The sequence below is a fragment of the Acomys minous genome (assembly GCF_964271855.1).
Source record: "Acomys minous genome assembly, chromosome: 6".
Lineage (NCBI taxonomy): Eukaryota > Metazoa > Chordata > Mammalia > Rodentia > Muridae > Acomys > Acomys minous.
In genome coordinates this window covers 94,901,183-94,920,293 of record NC_140487.1, presented here as the reverse complement: position 1 = coordinate 94,920,293, position 19,111 = coordinate 94,901,183, and the positions used below count along the sequence as shown (strand labels likewise).

The following is a 19,111-nucleotide window of genomic DNA, read 5'->3' as shown; positions in this document are numbered from 1 at the left end:
GTGGAGCACTCACTCACCTAGCTGAGCCTCTGCATTCAAACTCCAGCACTACCAACAAGCAAAAATCACCAAGAGCACTTCACTGTGCCTTGTAGAGTCAGTTTCCTAACCAACAACAGAATGCTTTCCTCCGTCTTGCTTTGTTAAAGAGTTGTGGGCTTTTTCTGTTATTTCTTTATGGGGAACAAAATTATTTAGATTAGTGATTTTTGACCCCAACCATAAAATTATTTTCCTTGCTACTTCCTAACTGTAATTTTGCTACCATTGTGAATTGTAATGTAAATATCCGCGTTTTCCAATGGTCTTTAGGTGACCTCTGTGAAGGGGTCTTTTGACCCCCAAAGGGATCATGACCCACAGGTTGAGAACTGCTGATTTAGAGAAATATAGCAAATGTCTAGCTTTTACCACAGATGCTGTGAGCCCACATCCCTGGTCTTGGGGCCAGCCACCCTGGCTTTAAGCAGCCACCCAGCTGATTCTGACACTCACTGTAGTTTGAAAACCTCTGGTCCAAACTGTAGAGATTCTCCTCAGAGTCAAGTGTCTGAGGTCTTATAAACCTCCAAGCTGCTTAGCGCTGTGTGGGTTGACGCTCCATTTCTAACAAGCTCACAGATGGCGTGGATGCTGTGGGTCTCAGATCACTAGTCATGCAACTTTCCCAGTGAAAGACCTCGCCCAAACAGCACATGTGCTTGCCTCTACTCTATCCATCCCTCTCAGCTCACCAGTCGGCTTTCCAATGCTGCTGGCGCTCGGCAGAAGTACCTCAACTACAGCGGGACAAGATCAACTCAGAGCTCTAGGTCTTATAATGACTTGGGGGAATAGAAGTTATCACTACTAGCTACCTCCTTTAGATTAATGTCAAACAGTGCCTCAAATATATGTCAGGGACAGCCACCTACCTTACCTGTAGCTGTTGTCCTTGTTTGTTCTTGATGTGGATCTTTAACTCAGAGTCCCCATTTATGACACCTAAGATTGTATCCTCTGTTCCTTACCAAATCACTTAGCACAACTCCCAGGGAGCTAGAATCCAATGGAGTTGGGAGCTATGAGAGAGCACGGTTCTCAGGCTTGTGTCTTACCCAGCACAGCTGAGGGCTATAGCACCTAAGCTCTCTCCGTGTCTACCATCAACACACTAACCCAGCTACTAACACCTACCTTAGGTAATGTACTTTCAGAACCATGGGACATCTTTCTTTCATTCCCATAAGACTGTCGCTGCCCATTCTGTTTGCCCTTTCATTCAATAATACCTTGTTACCTTCCACCTCTGATTTACTAACTTCGCTTTCAATCTCCCCATGCACACTGCATTATGGACTTTTTTGGTCTTTATTTTTGTTTTGTTTTTGTTATTTCTGAGATAGGGTCCACTATGTAGTCCTTACTGTTCTGAGATACTAAGTAGACCAGGTTGGCCTTAAACTCACAGAGATCCACCTGCCTCTGCCTTCTGAGTGCTGGGATTAAAGGTGTGTGCCACTATGTCCAGTTTGCACTATGGACTCTTTACCTGTAGCTTTCCAAACAAGCACTCCTGCCACAGTATAGCCCCCAGGTGAGCTCAGCTGGGATGGGCTCCCCAGGACTAGACAGTGGCCACAGCCCCCAGAGGAAAAGCAGAGGCACTCATGTTCTGCTAACCAAAGCCTGGCTTCCATCCCACTGACCAACTGTGTCATCTGGGATAGCAGACCATGCAAGGCTGCTCTTCTTCACTACCAAAGATCCCAGGGTGTTTGTCTCTCCCTGCAGAGGCTCCTTTCTGACTCTCTCATGGCCTGCTCGCCACTCTGCTGGAGGCTGCCAGCCTTGGGGGAAGGGAGCCACTAATGTCAATCTAGGAGCTCTCAGCATGGGCTTTTAGGCTATGGCCCAATTTTTACAGCTAGAGCTCAGAACTCATCACATAAATGTAACACTGCGGGGGCAGGCTTTTTAGTATTGTGAACACCCAGGATAAAAGGATAAAAAATAATCATCTCAATGGCATCTTAATCAAAATGATGCAGAATCCTTTTTCCCAACAAGACACAGTGAAGAGAGAATCTCCTAATATCAGTTTCCTCATGTCAAATGACTGAGATGAGTCTGAAGAAGAAATGTAATCGATACAGGGGAGAGGAAAAACATGACAGGATGGAGCAGGGAAACAAAAACCCTGCACACTCCCCCTGAGCACCCTCAGCTGACACCCTGACCCGACCCTTTCCCTTGTGCTTGCCAGACTTCTAATTCCCCCAGCTCCTCTTTGTGAACCCTTTCACACTCCTCTCAATGCTAACTAGCCAGGCAGCCATATTTCTACCTGAGGGGTCTAGCCCTCCCTGCCTGTATAAGGTGTGCTCTAGCAGATCCAAACCCAAAGTCCTAGTCCTTGAAGCGATGTACTCTAAGGTGGCTTGCCGCTCCCTTGAGATCCAGCATTCCACCCAACTGCCACCTTCAGTGACAGCTGACGTGCCAGCACAGCCTCCCTGACAGTGCCGCAGGCCTCAGCTCTTGAGCTCTGACCCTCTCACCATCAGTCCTTTGTTGACTTAGTCCATTTTGTCACATCCAACAAAAACTCTTAATTTTTCCCACTTTGACCTTCTTGGTTCAAATTCCTAAGCCTCTTTCAGACTTTGTACTCTCACGCATAAGCATGTAGTAGGAACCTTCTAACTCGAATGTGAGAAATACGTAAGTGATATAAATAATCCAACTAACTCACTGTGAACTATCCATCACCTGCTCTCACTCATTTTCAACATTCTGAAAATTAGCCTAAGATCTAGGCTTTCCCCTCTCCCAGAACTAAGCCTTCTTCTTCTGTTAAAACCCTCTGGGTTTTGCTTTTTGCTTTTTTGGGGGTGGGGGAGTGGGGTTGGTTTGTTTGGTGTTTTGTTTTGTTTTGTTTTGTTTTTTAAGTCCCTGTTGTAACAGTAATGAGGCCTCAGGCCTATGTGGCCCTTTGGGCCTTCTAAATTTCTCATAGTAAAAAGCCTGTTCGCCCCTCCTGCACACTGCCGAGTATGCAGCCGGCCCATCGGCTATCCCCACTGCACCATGCTCTCCTGCAGTGATGGTGTATTGCCTGCTGGTGACCATATACACCCGCTCTCCTGGACTCAGCTCCTTGAGGGTAAGGACTAGTTCTTATTGGCTTTTATTCCAGCAGTTGCTAGGCAAAGATCAAAAGAGGCTTGCCGTTGCCTCCAAGGTGGTTCCTCCCCATTCCTTTGCTGACTTAGCTAGTTTTGTCACGTCCAACAAAAACCCTAAAAGGCGGCTCAGTGTCACTGTGACTTTATAGACCCTGGTTTCGTTCCCTATGTTGTCAATGCTCCTATTCTTTGGAGCTCTTCCCTACCACCTAACTTAGCCCAGTGCCTAACAAATCTGCATTCCAACAGCTGTCTCAGCCCTGGGGAGACCACCAGGATAATAAGAGGCTGGGGGGGATGCTTCCTGATTCGCACTAAATTATGTGGTGATTTTGTTACCAATGACCCAGCACTCCCCAAGGAAAATTCCTGGTTCCACCCCCAGGCAACTCCACAGCTTAACTACACATCATGGCAGCTTAAAGGTATAAACCCTGGGGAAGGTGGAGAAGCAATCTGAACAGAGCAAATAAACCCATGTCCATCGTGTCTCTGCTATGCTAACCACACAAGGCAGCACCCCCATGCATCAGTGCTTCATTCCTGAAATGTATATTTTACTTCTACATCGTTATGTCTGCTCTAAAGAAAAAAGGGCCCTTGGCTTTGCCATGGAGTTACAGCACAGCCAAGACACAGTGCAGCTTGTCCCCTTCAGGGAGCACTAGTGAGGAGCCACAGGGAGTCAGGATGAAGCCCATCTCTAAAGGGGACCACAAGGAAACAACAGCCTGATTGGGGTGAGGGGAGGGTGTACCACTTTTATGGAAGCAGTGACAAAAGGACAAAAGGGTCTAGTGGGCCACCCCATTCCCCCTACAATTACTGGCCACCAATAGTGGAATTCATCTATAGTGACCCTGGAAAAGGAGATGTGTTAAAGCAGAAATATAACTGAAAAGAAAGGCAATAATTGGTCTGATGGGCAGAGAAGAAAATTATTCTAGGAGTCAGGAGCCGGTGCAAGAACACTTACAGCTCACAGAGTCGTCATAACTCAGCCCCCTCAAGCATTTTGTGCTCTGCTTATGGTGTTAACTTTAATGTCTTAACATATAACACCATCCACACTAACACAAAATACTACACATGCCAGATGAGGCTGAGTTATAGTTGCTGGGGGAAGCATAACTTTGAATTTCCTGATTTTGGTGCATTTAATCTCAACCATAATGTTACATTAACGTCGGTTTTGCATTTCATTTCCCAGTTTAGAATAGCATCAGCGTCTTCGCCTGTTTATACAGAAAAAAAAGTACAGGCTGACTGCAGCTGAAGACAGAGGGAACATAATCCTAACAACTGAGTCCTGCTAAAAAGTGGGGCCTAGTCCCTCCCACTTGGAGAAGCAGCAAACTAATAGGAAGGGAGGGGAAGATGGTTCTTTTCTACAGGGTACCTTCGTTTCAACCACTTAAGAGACTGCAGGAACCAAAAAACAGAAAACAAGAAAGCAATTATGAAGCAAAGAGCAATACTTGGGGGGTAGGGGGCTGTGTTTTAGCCTTCAAGGGACAAGAAAGGTAATCAATAGTTTGATTTATTTTGATTTATAGTGATCTTTACCAATTTCTATAAACTTTTCCAAAACATCTCTTTCACAAAAGACCACGGTGCCAGTTTTAGGTCATACTGAAATCCTTCAAATGCCTTTCTTCTGTATTAATCCTAGTCCTCAGTCACCATCAACCCTGTCCCCCGTCTCCAAAATTAACCCAACATCTGCACACTTTTCTACAGAAGAGAAACTCCTTTAGTCACAATTTTAACTCAAATGCAGATGTAATCTCTCCAAGGCTGGGGCAAACCCAAGGTCACTGTCCCCAACACTATGGGAGACAATAAATATGGAGAAGGGACAGTAGGCAGGACTGCTCTGAAGCAGAGAGAGAAAAGACTGCCCAGAGACCAAGGGGACTGATGGAGGCAGCAGCCAGGACTTCAGCCTCACAGACAGAGCGGAAGCATCCCTCCCGCCCCAGCCTCGCAGACAGCTGAGGTTACTTTCTCCTCCCCACAGCTGTGGCCTGTACCTCATTCTCCTCACTTACATTGGCTTTGGTCTCCTCTGAACACTGAGGTGGTGAGAGAACTTGCCCCGAGGTTAAAGATGCACAATTAAAGAGCCACCAAAGCTTTCAGGCTGCTCTCTGGGCCCCAGGGTCACAACAACCATCACATCATGCACATCCACACCAAATGAGCAAAGCAAACTCCTGCTACTGAGGACAAAGGAGCCACTGTTCCCTTAAACAAGATGAAAATCTACTTCTGTATCAAAACACAATTCCTAAGATGAGAAAGGAACCACAATTCTGAAACTCAGAGCCTCTAAAATACTTTAAATCACCTAAATTAACATTTAAGAGAAAAAATGTTTTCAATGGAAAAAGTCTCATGTTAAATAAATACTTATCATGTTAATCTGAATAGAAACATGTTAAATAAAATGAGTACAGAAAACCTAATACTGGCAAACCAACCACTCCAGTTTTACTTAGCTGAACAAAATACTAAACAGCAAAAAAATGATGACAAATGGGGAATGCCAGATGCTTTACTGTATTTATAACCAATATTGTTACATATCAAAGTACAACAGAGCATACACCTGCTAGTTCCTCATAGAGGCATTCCTTTAAGATAGTCTCAACAAGCTGACTCAGAGACTTTTGAAAATGAGAGACAGATGAGAGAAAAAAACTGCACACCAAGTCTCCAAACAACAGGCCTTTCCTGGGCCAAAACCTGTTCCTGCCTCACACACCTACAAGGTATGGCACGCTCTAAATTTCAGAGTCAAAGTGAGCTACGCAGAGACATTGGGTGCTGAAAGCAAAAGAGCCCATGGGGAGGTGCTGGCTCTCCACTCAGCCCCAGCCCCAGCCCCAGCCCCAGCCCCAGCCCCAGCCCCAGCCCCAGGACATGCAGGCTTCCATCTAAAGCTTGTCACGGAGCAGCCACCTCCCACTCTAAGGCGTGTTACAGGGTCATGATTCTCCCGCTTCTCCTGAAGTTCCTTCCTCCTACTATCTCATCTTCCCTGTTTCCACCTCAATCTGTGCAGAGTGATTGGCCATTGTTAAGATAGAGAGCAAGATATTATCACATTTAAGACGACAAGAAACTAGTGGCCAAAATTATCTTTCATTTTTTTTCCTTCTTATTAGGTGTGCTTTGTGCCTGGTGTCACTTTTGTTCCACCACCACAAGCTTTTCCAGTTTCCTCACTTCCCCTGCTAAATGGAGTTCCTGGCAGCAGGGGCTCTGATGCGAACCTGACCTATGACCATCGCATATCTGGGTCTGAAAACTTCTCTCATCCATTCTCCAAGTTTCCTCTGAATTCTATCAGGATCTTGGTACTCAGAAGCCTTTAAGACTCTCCTTCCCCCATAAGGGGTGGTGCTTTAATGACAGGTCTTGGGCTCCCCATCCGTTTCTTGGGAAGGTCTAGGGATAGTCCTGTTGATGGGAGTCTCGCAGAGGCTAAATGAAGTTGAGATGCATGACATTTATCACTTTCCCTAGATCCACTCAAATCCATCACTGTGTCACAGGGAGAAGTTAGGTTGATCTGACAGGATTTGCTCTTCTTCACAAACCCATGTAAGTTATTACTCAGGATCCCACATTCTTCTAGCTGTTTGCTGATTGATTATGTGACGACCAGGTCGAGTATCTTGTCTGGAATCACAGTAAACTAACGGGTCTGTAATTTCCAAGATCATTCGTATTCCTCTCTTAAAGATAAGCAAGACAGCAAATGCCTCTCTCCAAGTTCTCCAAAGCAACAGCTAGTGCTTAGCTAGTGACCCACCCTCAGAGCCCTGGGAACCCCACCATCAGGGTCCACTGATCCTCGTAAACAGCATCAGGTCTACCTCAGTGTGGGTCATGAGAAACCTTGGTGCCCACCTAAGTCTGGGAAGCAAGTCAGTAACATAGATGATTTAAATCCCTGCTGTGTAATATCTGTGTAACAATAGACAGACAGACAGACAGACAGACAGACCCTTGAAAGAGCAGCCAACTGAGCTATAAGTCAGGTTCCACCTTCAAGAAGTCTGGCAAGATCTTCCTCAGGACAGGCGGACAGAGCTATGTAAGCAGGGACCGTGCAGTCCAAGTGGAAAGCTAAGGAGTGCACACATGTAAGCATGTCCCAGGGAGCAGTGCGGGCTAGGAGGGACTGTCAGGCAATTATGGGGCAAACAAAGGTGGGGCATGCACAATAGAGGGTCTTAGATTTAGAGTCATGCCCCATGAGGGCTTATTCAGGCACTGAAACTTAATCTGTAAGGGAAATAATATGGAGACTTAGGATGTGGATCCTGGTTCTCAACTCAAAGATTCCACAACTGGAATTCCCATCCAACCACTCATCTCCCCGCACTGGCAGGAGCAGAAGGCAGAAAGCAAGTATAACTTGGGCAGCTCCCAAGAAACACTCCCTTCTATCTAAAGTGTCCTCCCTTGGGGCCCTGTCCTTGTCTAGCAGGCCTGATTCCAACACCCCAGAGGCAAGCTTCTACTTTAACAGAGAACAAGAAAGAGGAAATGAAGAGCAGTGTGGTATCTGGACAGGTAAAAACAGCCTACGTTCTACAGATATATCCCTCTAGGAAAAGCTAACCATAAGAAATGAAGACAAAAGCTGGGTGTGGTGGCGCACGTCTGTAATCCCAGCACTCGGGAGGCAGAGGCAGGTGGATAACTGTGAGTTCAAGGCCAGCCTGGTCTACAAAGTGAGTCCAGGACAGCCAAGGCTAACACAGAGAAACCTTGTCTCGAAAAACCAAAAAAAAAAAAAAAAAAAAAAAAAAAGAAAGAAAGAAAAGAAAAAGAAAAAGAAAAAAGAAACATATTTTTGTGGTCCCCAGTGGTCCCCTGCCTCCCAACTCCCAATGGCGAGGTCTTCTCCCCTCTGGCCTCCTAATCAAAGCTACTCTCACCAAAGCAATAGGTCTGCATATTCCACTGGGTGTGGTGGCGCACGCCTTTAATCTCAGCACTTGGGAGGCAGAGGCAGGCGGAACGCTGTGAGTTCAAGGCCAGACTGGTCTACAAAGTGAGTCTAGGACAGCCAACTCTACACAGAGAAACCCTGTCTCAAAAAAAAAAAAGGTCTGCATATTCCAAAACTGCACATAACCTAGGCCTTGCAGGAGTTGCCATCCCAGAGCCACATACACCTGAGTCTGCACACTAGTGACTACACGATACACCTGAGTCTGTACACTAGTGACTACACGATACACCTGAGTCTGCACACTAGCGACTACACGCTGGCTCCCGACCACTCCCTCACACGTCAGCACAGGCACTTCTCTGCTACCAGCCCAAGACTGCTAGACACACTGCTGTAGGCTCAATTTTTTTTATCAGTTATATTTTATTATTAAAACATAAAGAGTCTTTGTATAGTGGTAACTAAGGAAGAAAAGCAAAGAAAGCCTCCTTTCCAACAGACTAACAGGGGCATCTGTTCAGATTATCTAATGCTACGTAACAAGTTATCCTCAACCAATTAGAGGCACACACCTGTAATCCTACCACTCCGTAGGCTGAGACAACAGGGTGACAAGTGTGTAGCCAGCCTGGGCTACTAAGCCAGTTCAAGGACACCCTGGCCAATACAATGAGAAAACAAAAAGTATCCCAAAATATGTGACTTGAAGCATTAAGAATCAACTGTTCTCTGTCACAGTTCCTGAGTCAGGAAGGTAGGGGTACTGGCTGACCTCGGGTCTCTCCTGAGTCAGGAAGGTAGGGGTACTGGCTGACCTCGGGTCTCTGCTGAGTCAGGAAGGTAGGAGTACTGGCTGACCTCAGGGTCTCTGCTGAGTCAGGAAGGTAGGGGTACTGGCTGACCTCAGGGTCTCTGCTGAGTCAGGAAGGTAGGGGTACTGGCTGACCTTGGGTCTCTGCTGAGTCAGGAAGGTAGGGGTACTGGCTGACCCCAGGTCTCTCCTGAGTCAGGAAGGTAGGGGTACTGGCTGACCTCGGGTCTCTCCTGAGTCAGGAAGGTAGGGGTACTGGCTGACCTCGGGTCTCTGCTGAGTCAGGAAGGTAGGGGTACTGGCTGACCTCGGGTCTCTGCTGAGTCAGGAAGGTAGGGGTACTGGCTGACCTCGGGTCTCTGCTGAGTCAGGAAGGTAGGGGTACTGGCTGAGCTCGGGTCTCTCCTGGGCTGATGGCAGATGTCTACTAGGGCTATGGTCAGCAGAAGGCCTGGCTAAGGATGGCAAGGTCACTTCAAGACAGCTCCCTAGCATGACTGGTAAGCGAATGCCGGCTGGTGGATTCCAGGCGCAGTTTCTGTACATGTGTGTCTCTGGTGCAGTTTGTCCTCGCAGTGTGGTAGCTGGCTTCTGCCAGAGCAAAGAGGCCAAAGGAGCCAAGGGGACTGTAGTGCTTCTTCTGCTGTAGCCTGTGACCTTAGTCACACACTGTCTCCTCTACTACACTCTACAGATGAGACAGGTTATCTACAGTCAGCGTGGAAGTGGCAACACCAGGAGGTTAAGGTCACCCCAGGAGCTGACCACCACAGCACTTCTTCAAAACACACATAACAACGCCAGGAGAAAGGACAACAGAACCCAAAGGAAAGGGAAAGGCTGGGCAAGAAATATTTTGATTCCCAAAAGCTAAGACTAAGGAGAATATCGGGTTTGCAGTTCTGCCTTGCCCTAGCACACTTGTAACCAAGCTGCCTTGGAAGGAAGTTTTTCAAAGAGTTACTAAAAGCCAGAAGATATGAGAAAACTCCAGGTCCCGAGAAGCAAGACTCTCCTCCCTCCCTCTTGCCCACCCAAACGTTTCTGAAGCAATGATACAACAGTTACCTGAGGATGAATCTGTGGCTTGTCGCATGTGGCCTCAAAGTCCAGCACTAAAAAGTAGTGATACCTCTGGGGAGGAAAGGGCACCATTGCCGCCATTGACGCGCCAAAGCCGTGGGCCGCCAGCTTTCTGGTAGATATGGAGCAGAACTCCGGAACACCACAGGGAGAGAACAAGTGGGAGCCCAGCACTTTCCTTGCTCTTGAAAGTAAATACGAAGAAAATCGAGCTGCTCCAGTCTGTAAAGGTGCTAGCATTGAGCATCCAGAGGCATCTAAAACTTAGGGGAGGAAAGTTAAAAGAAAAAGAAAACAACACAACAACAAAACAAAAACAGAGAGCCTGGGTTACTTCCCTCCCACTGTTGCCTGGTTCTATCCAGTCTTCAGGAACATCCATGGGACCTGAGCCACTCCCCACAGTTTCCAGGCCTTTTTTCTAAATCATGGTTTTCGCTGCTAAAGTTTAAGACCCCAACACCAGCACCTACAGGGTTATTACTACAGCTCTGTCTTCCAGAAAGCAACACACAAAACTAACCCCATTTGAAAATGGAGCACTAGCTCAAAAGCAGCAGAGAGGACTTCCAGTCACCTCTCAGGTGGTAATAGTTAATTTTGAAGCAAAGGATTCCCAAAGCAATTTGAGGTGACCAACTGCAGTATCGGGCAGGCCCAAGCGACTCACTTGCCTGGCCGCTCTTCGGCTCTTACGCGTCACTGGCCCTGGCTCACCTGCCTGTGACCTGACAGCTACACATACCCGCTACCTTCTCTCAGCAAGAAGGCATGAAAACCAACAAAATCAATCCCAGGGAATTTTGTTCCTCGCTTTCTGATGGTTCCCAATCCACCCTGATAAGCAGCGCCCTGGGGAGCGAGGGAGCACAGCTGGCAACAGCCTCAGGCCTCCTCATTTGCTGCCTTGGGCCTCACTCTCTCCTGAGGCCCTGGACGACTTTAAATAGGAAGGAGAAAGAAAACCCAGATGTGGCGGTAATGGGAGTATTTCTAAAAGTCTAGTAAAGTTTTCTAAGGGAACATGTGCAAAGGAAAAAAAAAAACTGAATCATTTTTCCTTTACATTTTCCCTTTAAATTCACACAATATCTCCTCTCCTCTGAGGGCTAACTAAATATAAAAAAATCAAAGCCTGAGTTTTACTCACAAATAACCCGATCTGAGAGAAAGGGAAACAAGGCAGAGATGTAGAAACGTGTCCTTCCTCACGTTAGACCCAACACTCAAATTTCACTCAACTTTATTTCTCAAACAAGAAATCTTACCATTTAATACACAAATTGCCATCGTTTATTCTTTCTAATGTCACATTCTAACAGAGCCAAAGGCTTGACTGACTAACTACCCAAGTAGACACTGCCTCCCCATGCAGGGTAGAAGGACAGTGCCCTCTGAAATGTGGCACACACTCAGGAAAATGAGGTCACTATCACCTGAACAGAAGAGTACAACGCCAAGTATGACTTCCTCCCCTTCCTTCTCTCGTGACACACAGCAAAGCTACATGTCTATTGCCTGCATGTCTATTAGGATACATACTAGTGTGGATCCTACATCTTTATTGAAACATGACATATCATGGAGAGTTCGTGAAGGCTGAAATGGATTCTTCACGGATCCTACACAAGCATAGCACTTGTTTTTATCATTGCTTTACAGCCTCCCAGCCCAGGAAAATAGAGGCACGCTTGAGTTTCACTATGTAATCTTTGGAAAGGAAAAAGGACCAATGTCCCTTTGAAAGCCAGAATCCCAAAATAAGCCATTCTCTCACCCACTCCTCAACACACCGGGAGAACTTCAGCAGCAGGATGCTAATGGCTCCATTCCCAATCTAGTTTAGATGCAAAGTCTCTGGACCCTCCTCTGACCAACTGACCCAGGTAGAAAGACTTCTGAAACACTTGATGTGTCTACATTATACATAGTGTATAAATCAACTAGACTCTGTCTGCCAAATACTACAGGCAACTGCCTTGCCTAACAAGGACTTCCAGTCTGTGTTCTGACTTCAGCACTTACTGGCCATGGCACCATGGCCGTGCTCTGTTCTTCAATTCCCTGCCTATACAGTGACAATAACAATATCAACTACTTCTAAAGTGAGGATGGAACAGAAAGTGCAAGAGCAGTGTCTAGCACATAATGGCTCAGAAAGAATGAGCTTACTATCAGTACCACAACTATGAAACTGGCTCTTCGCTCAGTTAACAACACTTACAGAGTTGTCTCCTGCACCCCTCTGATTCTCTAGGCCTCCCAAAGGGCACAGTATACTTAGCCTAGCTCGTCCCCTGGACAACACACTGATAGCGACAGGGCCTCCTTACTTACAGGCTGTTTTCTCACCTGATTCCATACAAATCAAGAAGAACCACTTGAAACAAATCTTAAGAATAGAATCAGGGACTGGAGAGACAGCTCAGCATCTGAGTACAGGCACCTGAGTTTGATTCCCAGCATCTATATGGTAGCTCACAACCATCTGTAGCTCCAGTCCCAGGGGACTGGATGCCCTCTTCTGGCTTCTGTGGACACTGCATGCACATCGTGCACAGACATACATGCAGGCAAGCAAAACACTCATCTATGTAAAAATAATAAAATAGAATTAGGAGGTCAGGCCTCCACATGTCAACACTAACTGGTTTCCATACTGCCCTCCTAACAACCAAATTCAGATCAAGTCAAAGGACAGTGGTTAATGCTTCATCTTCCCTTTGTAAAAACTTCAAGGCTAAATCCATTAAATACAGTTAAAAAAAAAAAAAAGACAAATATCTCTATCACTTGGAGTCGAGTAAAACAGAGGGCTCTCGATGAAGGCTGAGCGCCCAAGCAGGTGAGAAGGGTACCCGTGCAGAGGTGGCAGGATATACTATATCATGTCAGAACCTAGGGCAGGCACAGAGGACATTCATGCCAAAAGGAACTCAATAAAATTCATGGACAAGATAAAAAAAAAAAGGTATTCCTGAGGGAGGGGTAAAGAGCCAGTAACAACAGAATAGTTACACATAAAAAGGATGAGCAATGTGTATATATTAAAGATAACAGCTCACTACTAAAAAAAATAAAATTAAAATTAAATCTGTGTTGTTGTTCTTAGGAGTTGGCAGTAAGAATCATGATTTCTGGTAAAGACATAGTGGATATAGATACATAAATATAGATACGAATAAAAGTATGATTACACCGAGAGAGAGAGAGAGAGAGAGAGAGAGAGAGAGAGAGAGAGAGAGAGAGAGAGAGACTCTAGCACTGACCACACCTAGCACACAATGCTTTCCAAATACCACTATTCTCCTTGGAGAAATGGCAAGAAAATTACAAGATGGGCCTAAGATGTCCTGCAAGAAAGGAAGGGAATGCTCAAAGAATAATAGAAACAAATCAAAGGGACTCAAAAGCCACCTGGAAGGGACTGCTGGTCAAGAAAGATGGTGGTGGATTATGATGCAATGACTAAGCTTGGAACCATGAATCCATAAAGATTTAATAAATACACTAAAACCTATGGAGGGATAAAACATGGTTTCAATGTATTTCTTCATAGAACTCTTATTAGTTACTACAAGAAGTAATTTTATGATAGAAAAGATGAGCAGACATCATCTTACACAACTGGTTAAGAATAAACACCATTAAGGCAGGCAGTGGTGGCGCACGCCTTTAATCCCAGCACTCGGGAGGTAGAGGCAGGCTGATCTCTGAGAGTTCAAGGCTAGCCTGGTCTAAAAAGTGAGTCCAGGACAGCCAAGGCTACACAGAGAAACCCTGTCTAAAATAAATAGATAGATAGATAGATAGATAGATAGATAAACAAACAAACACCATTGCTAGAACTGGTGGCACACATCTTTAATCCTAGCACTCTGGGAAGCTGAGACAGTAATACAAGCCCAACCTGGTGTACAGAGTGAGCTCCAGGTCAGCCAGAGCTACATGGTGAAACCTTGCTTCCCTCCTCCAAACAAACAAACAAACAAAAAAAGCATCAATAATGGGATCAATCAAAAGCACATGCCCCTTGACAGGCTATGATGAGAACAGAGGATCATTTGTGATATTCCTGGGGAGGAGGCATGATATGAGGCTACCTGTAAGCAAGTACCAGACAAACCCTAACAGAGTAACAATCTACACAATAACCAGCCTACCATCCTCAAAAGTATCTAAGTCATCAGCGTCAAGGAAAATTTACTGAGGAAAGTCTAAAGGAGACTACAGGCTTGATAAGTAAATGCAAGCACAGTCATCCACCATCTCCTTTTGCTAGAAAGAACATTCCTCGGACAATTAACAAAACTTGAATGTGATTTGTGGACTAGATAGGGGTTAACATATCCATGTTAATTATCTCATTTTGATAGTTATAGCGTAGTTAGGTAAGAAAGGTCCTGCTTATAGAAAATACACATCAAGTACCCTTAATAATGGAACATTAGTTCAGGACCTTAATCCTCAAATGGTTCAGAAAAGAAATTTTTGTACTAAACTTCTGATTTTTATGTAAATTTGGGTTGTTTCAAACTTTTTAATAATATTCTTAAAAATCCAGGTGTAAGGCTGAGAGTATAGCTCTGCGATAGGGTACCTGCCTACCATGCAGGAGGCCCTGGGTTCAATCCCCAGCACTGTAAGTTAAATAAATAAAATCCATGTGTAATGTAGTTTTAAAACCAAAACAGAGCATTGGAAAGAGATCTTCTCACAGTGCCTACAGAAGGCAGGCTGCATGACCTCCTCTAGCAGCAAGACCAAAGGGGCGGGGACAGCCCTCACTGCATCACATCTTGGCCCTTAATGCCACTGAGTCCCCACTGGAAAAGGCACCACTCGGTGCCCTTTAACTGCCTCGCCGGCCTTACACAGCCCTCTCAGAAACACCCCCATATTTCCTGGAATGGCACCCCGCCTGCTCTTGCATCTGCTAGCAGCGTGGGGATTTCTTTTCCATTGATATCTTTATACTTTAGTCACAAGTGTGCAGAATTTAAGTCTACAGCTCCAACATCAACTCGGACTTTGGCATCTGGTTGAGGGAAAGAACTCAATTTATGATTCTCTTTATTTCTGAATAACATTTTTTCTTATCAGAGGCCAAGATTTAGTCACATTTATTCTCAAACATCTTTTCCCTATAGCAAATTAAAAACAAGTAAGCCTGCTATAGCAAAAGAAAAAAATTAATGACTTTCATCTCAAAATGAAGGGATCAGCTCCCCAATGGGGACAGGGAGGGGTAAATAGGGACTGCCCTGAGGCCAGCCCGATGTGGAGAAACAGGCCTGTGCCTCGGCCCCTGGAGGACGGCCTCTGTGCAGAGTGTTTACACAACAGACACCAATGGTTCCTCTGCAGCCATTACTGTCTATCAGGTAAATAACACATGTGCCAAGACACACATTTAATGAGGGAAATAATATGCCTTTATAAAAAGACTCAATCTGTATTTACCTGAGAGACCAAAGAAGCACCAAATCACCAGATTAGTGGAACCACAGAGGAGTCGTTCTGGTGTCTTGGGTAAATAGACATTTTATAGCCTCCATTACTGCAAAGGGAAGGGAGGGAGGGAGGGGGTCATCCTTCAACATCCACATACACTGGCTGGGGGAGCTTCAGAGATAGGACAAGCTGAGGAGCCCACCAGGAAACATGTGGTCTCCTGACACTCCACCTCCCCAGCCACACAGACTTGAGAGCTCTGGGGACAAACAGGTCAATGCCATCTCTGGACCCAATGCACACCATTAAAAACCAGACTAGGAGGCAGGATTATGTTCCAAAGAAACTCAAAGGTACTAGAGGCAGGAACTGAGTCTAACTGAGTCCAGAACCTGGACCACCAGGGTTTAGCTTCCCAGTCCCGGGAACAGACCCTTGTCCTAGGATGATTTAGCAATTATACTCAAATACCTAAGACGCCTGTCTGGAACTTATTTGGTCTCAGGTTTTCACTTAGGCAGCTAAAAATAGTCTGAGAAAAATGTAAATAAACTGTGTGCCTTCAAAAGTCTTCCTAATCAACTGAATGACATATCTTTACTGCAAGGGCACTTCTGTGAAAAATCACAGTCAAGAAGGAAGAAAACTTAAGAGGCAAACTCAGGCCAGCTAGCCAGGGAGAAACCCAGGAAGAGGAAAGGAATATTCAAGAGTCACTAGACAAGAAAGAGAAACAGCCAGGCATGATGGTACGGACCTTTCATCTCAGCACGCAGGAGGTAGAGGCAGGCCGATCTCTGTGCGCTGGAGGCCAGCCAGGGCTACATGGTGAGACTCTGTCTCAAACAAAGAAAAGAATGGAGGAAGGGAGGGAAGACAAGAGAGGAAAAGAAATAACAGAACCCAAGGCTCCAGCTCCAGAACCACTGCTCACTCCAGTGCAAGAAGCAGGCCTCACACTCAGCTCCAAGCTTCTCTGCACCACAGAAGAGACAAGAGCCCAAGCACTCTGGCTAGATTGCTAAAGGCTACACATGACAAGTCTGAAGTTCCTGGCAACTTCAGCACGTGCCCAGAGTGGGAAGGAAGCAGCAGGAACTCTGCTGAGGGCCTGGTCTCAATGGAACGCTCTCTTCTGCACACCCATCTCTGTCTCGGCCTATGGCCACAGCTGTTGCTGCCTCCAGACAGGGCTAGCAGAGCTCTCTGACATCAGAGATAGCTGTTGACCTCAAACCACAGTGCTCAAGTCACCAAAAGCTATCAGGAACACAAATTCTGATGATATCAATTAGGCCATCTCCAAGGCAACACAAGAGGCGAGTCTTTAGGATCTGCCTGCTGTTTTCTAAACTACCAGCCACGCCCACTCGCAAACTCCTTCTACAGGCCAAAGCTGAGGATGGATGCTTCTCGATGGCAAAGCTTCCTTCCTAACACAACACGCATAAAGCTAGAGATGAGGAAGTATGGCCACCCTCAAGTACTCCCTACCCCTGCAGAGACAAATCCACAAAAGTGGCATCCAAAGCTGTTCAAATCCTTCCATTCTAGATAGTAAGCTAGTGCTGAAGTGGAGTCAGGACAGCACAGTTATAAAAATACTGGTATAAGAGCCGGCCATGGTGGTGCACGCCTTTAATCCCAGCACTTGGGAGGCAGAGGCAGGGGGATCTCTGTGACTTTGAGGCTAGCCTGGTCTACAAAAGGAGTCCAGGACTGCCAATGCTACACAGAGAACCCTATCTCAAAAAAACAAACAAAAAACTGGTATTAGACAAACCTACATTCAAGCCCTAACTCTATTACACGTTCTTGGTACTAACATCGAATCTTTGGGAGTTCAAGTCAAGTATATAGTAGTGTTTTACACAGTAGTACATGCTCCATAAAGGGCAGTTACTATTGTCAACACATAAGAAAGAAGGTAAAATGCCATTTTCTAAAAACCTATTGTAGGCCAGGCACTGTGCTGGTAAATTACATATGTTGCCTCATTTAATCCTCTAACAATCAAGCAAAATAACAACCATACTCTTGTCTTACACATGAGAAAACTGAGGCTGCTGACACTCAGTTCTTTGTGGGCTCTATTTCTCTCTTCCATGTTCAATCGCTCTTACCTCCCTATTTGACTAATTTCACTATTTTACAGGACTAATAATTCATATTAACTTCAATTCTTCTTTTGAGGTATGATGTGACTTTTAAGCAAAAATAACAACCTTAAGCAATAATGAAATCTAAGCCATTCAAATGTGATATATATACACATATATAGAGACAGACAGACAGACAGAGACAGAGACAGAGAGAGACAGACAGAGAGATATAGAGAGACAGAGAGATCTTAGGTTGTTTTGTTTGCTTGTTTGTTTTTCTGAGACAGGTTTCTCTGTGTAGCCTTGGCTTTCCTGGTCTGGCTTTGTGGACCAGGCTGGCCTCAAAACTCACAGTGATCCACATGCCTCTGCCTTCCAGAGTGATGGGATTACAGGCATTTGCCACCTCACCTGGCTGAGATGTTTGTTTTTAAAAACACACCTTAAGCTTGAGCACAAAGCAGCAAGCGAGCACCATGGGTTAAAAGAACTGTACTGTGGTACGCAGACCTCAAAGCCTCTTCCCAAACACTTGGGAGGCAGAGGCAGGGGGATCTCTGTGACTTTGAGGCTAGCCTGGTCTACAAAAGGAGTCCAGGATTGCCAACGCTACACAGAGAATCCTATCTCAAAAAACCAACCAAACCAAAAAAAAAAAAAAAAACTGCCAAATGTGTGACTCTTCCTACCTTACAGAGTGAGAGACTCCAAGGAGGTAGAGGCACAGTCTGCTCTGGCTCAAAGCCCCAACTGTGCCACTTCCTTGTACACATCTGGGCATTGGCAAATGCTGCTCCCTCTATGTTGGAAAAGCACTGCCATTTTTCACCAGCAAATTAACACTTTTTCTAAAACCTGGCTAGATCTCACCCTTTTTGTAGATTTCTCTGATACTCCATGATAAAGTTTTATGGCTTCCATGTGGCACAGTTTATTCTAACTTCATGGCTTTTCTCTTCTCACACTACGGTGACACATTAAATATCTGTCTCTTCTGCTACTAACAATATTCAAAGACTTAGTGAGGAAGGATGGAGGGCAGCAACAGAGGCATCCATGTGCAGGAAAAAAGAGGCATCCATGTGCGCATAAAAAGTCTATCTTGTAACTATTTGTTTGTCAGACACTTTCTTGCAATTTTAAATTTCACACAGCTCAAAAGAGGAGCATAGAGTTTTAATCTAAATAGCACATGAGTTTTAGAAACCTGAAAAACATGGAGTTGGTTTCTTAAAAGCAACAACTATATTTTATTCATTTCTTTACTCCTAGCACAGAACCAGGCACAATTAAGAAGGTAGGCTTGCTAAATAAATTAATGTGCACAAAGCCATGACGGCAGCTACTCTAGAAGTAGAATGTGCTAGAACAGAGAAGCCAAGCACACCAAACAAAGCTAGCTAGCTTCCTTCTATCGCTTTCTGCCCTTCCAATAGTCAAGCATTCTGAGAAACAGACAGACAGACAGAGACAGAGACAGAGACAGAGACGGAGAAAGAGAGAGTGTGTGAGTGGATATTGC

At 45.4% G+C, this 19,111-nt stretch overlaps 1 protein-coding gene across 8 annotated transcripts in view; it reads right to left on the bottom strand.

Annotated features, from left to right (window-relative positions):
• Positions 1 to 19,111, bottom strand: part of ERI3 (ERI1 exoribonuclease family member 3) — a 129,827-nt gene that overhangs the window by 104,553 nt on the left and 6,163 nt on the right. For 3 of the 8 annotated variants that reach the window (XM_084786639.1, XM_084786638.1, XM_084786636.1), the window contains exon 3: positions 10,019 to 10,296. The exons of 3 other annotated variants lie outside the window; for them this stretch is intronic. In XM_084786639.1, the coding sequence (XP_084642765.1) occupies positions 10,019 to 10,273 (255 nt within the window). In that variant the 5' untranslated portion in view covers positions 10,274 to 10,296. The remainder of the gene's footprint in view (positions 1 to 10,018; positions 10,297 to 19,111) is intronic. 2 more of the 8 variants (XM_084786640.1, XM_084786637.1) reach the window with 1 other exon arrangement.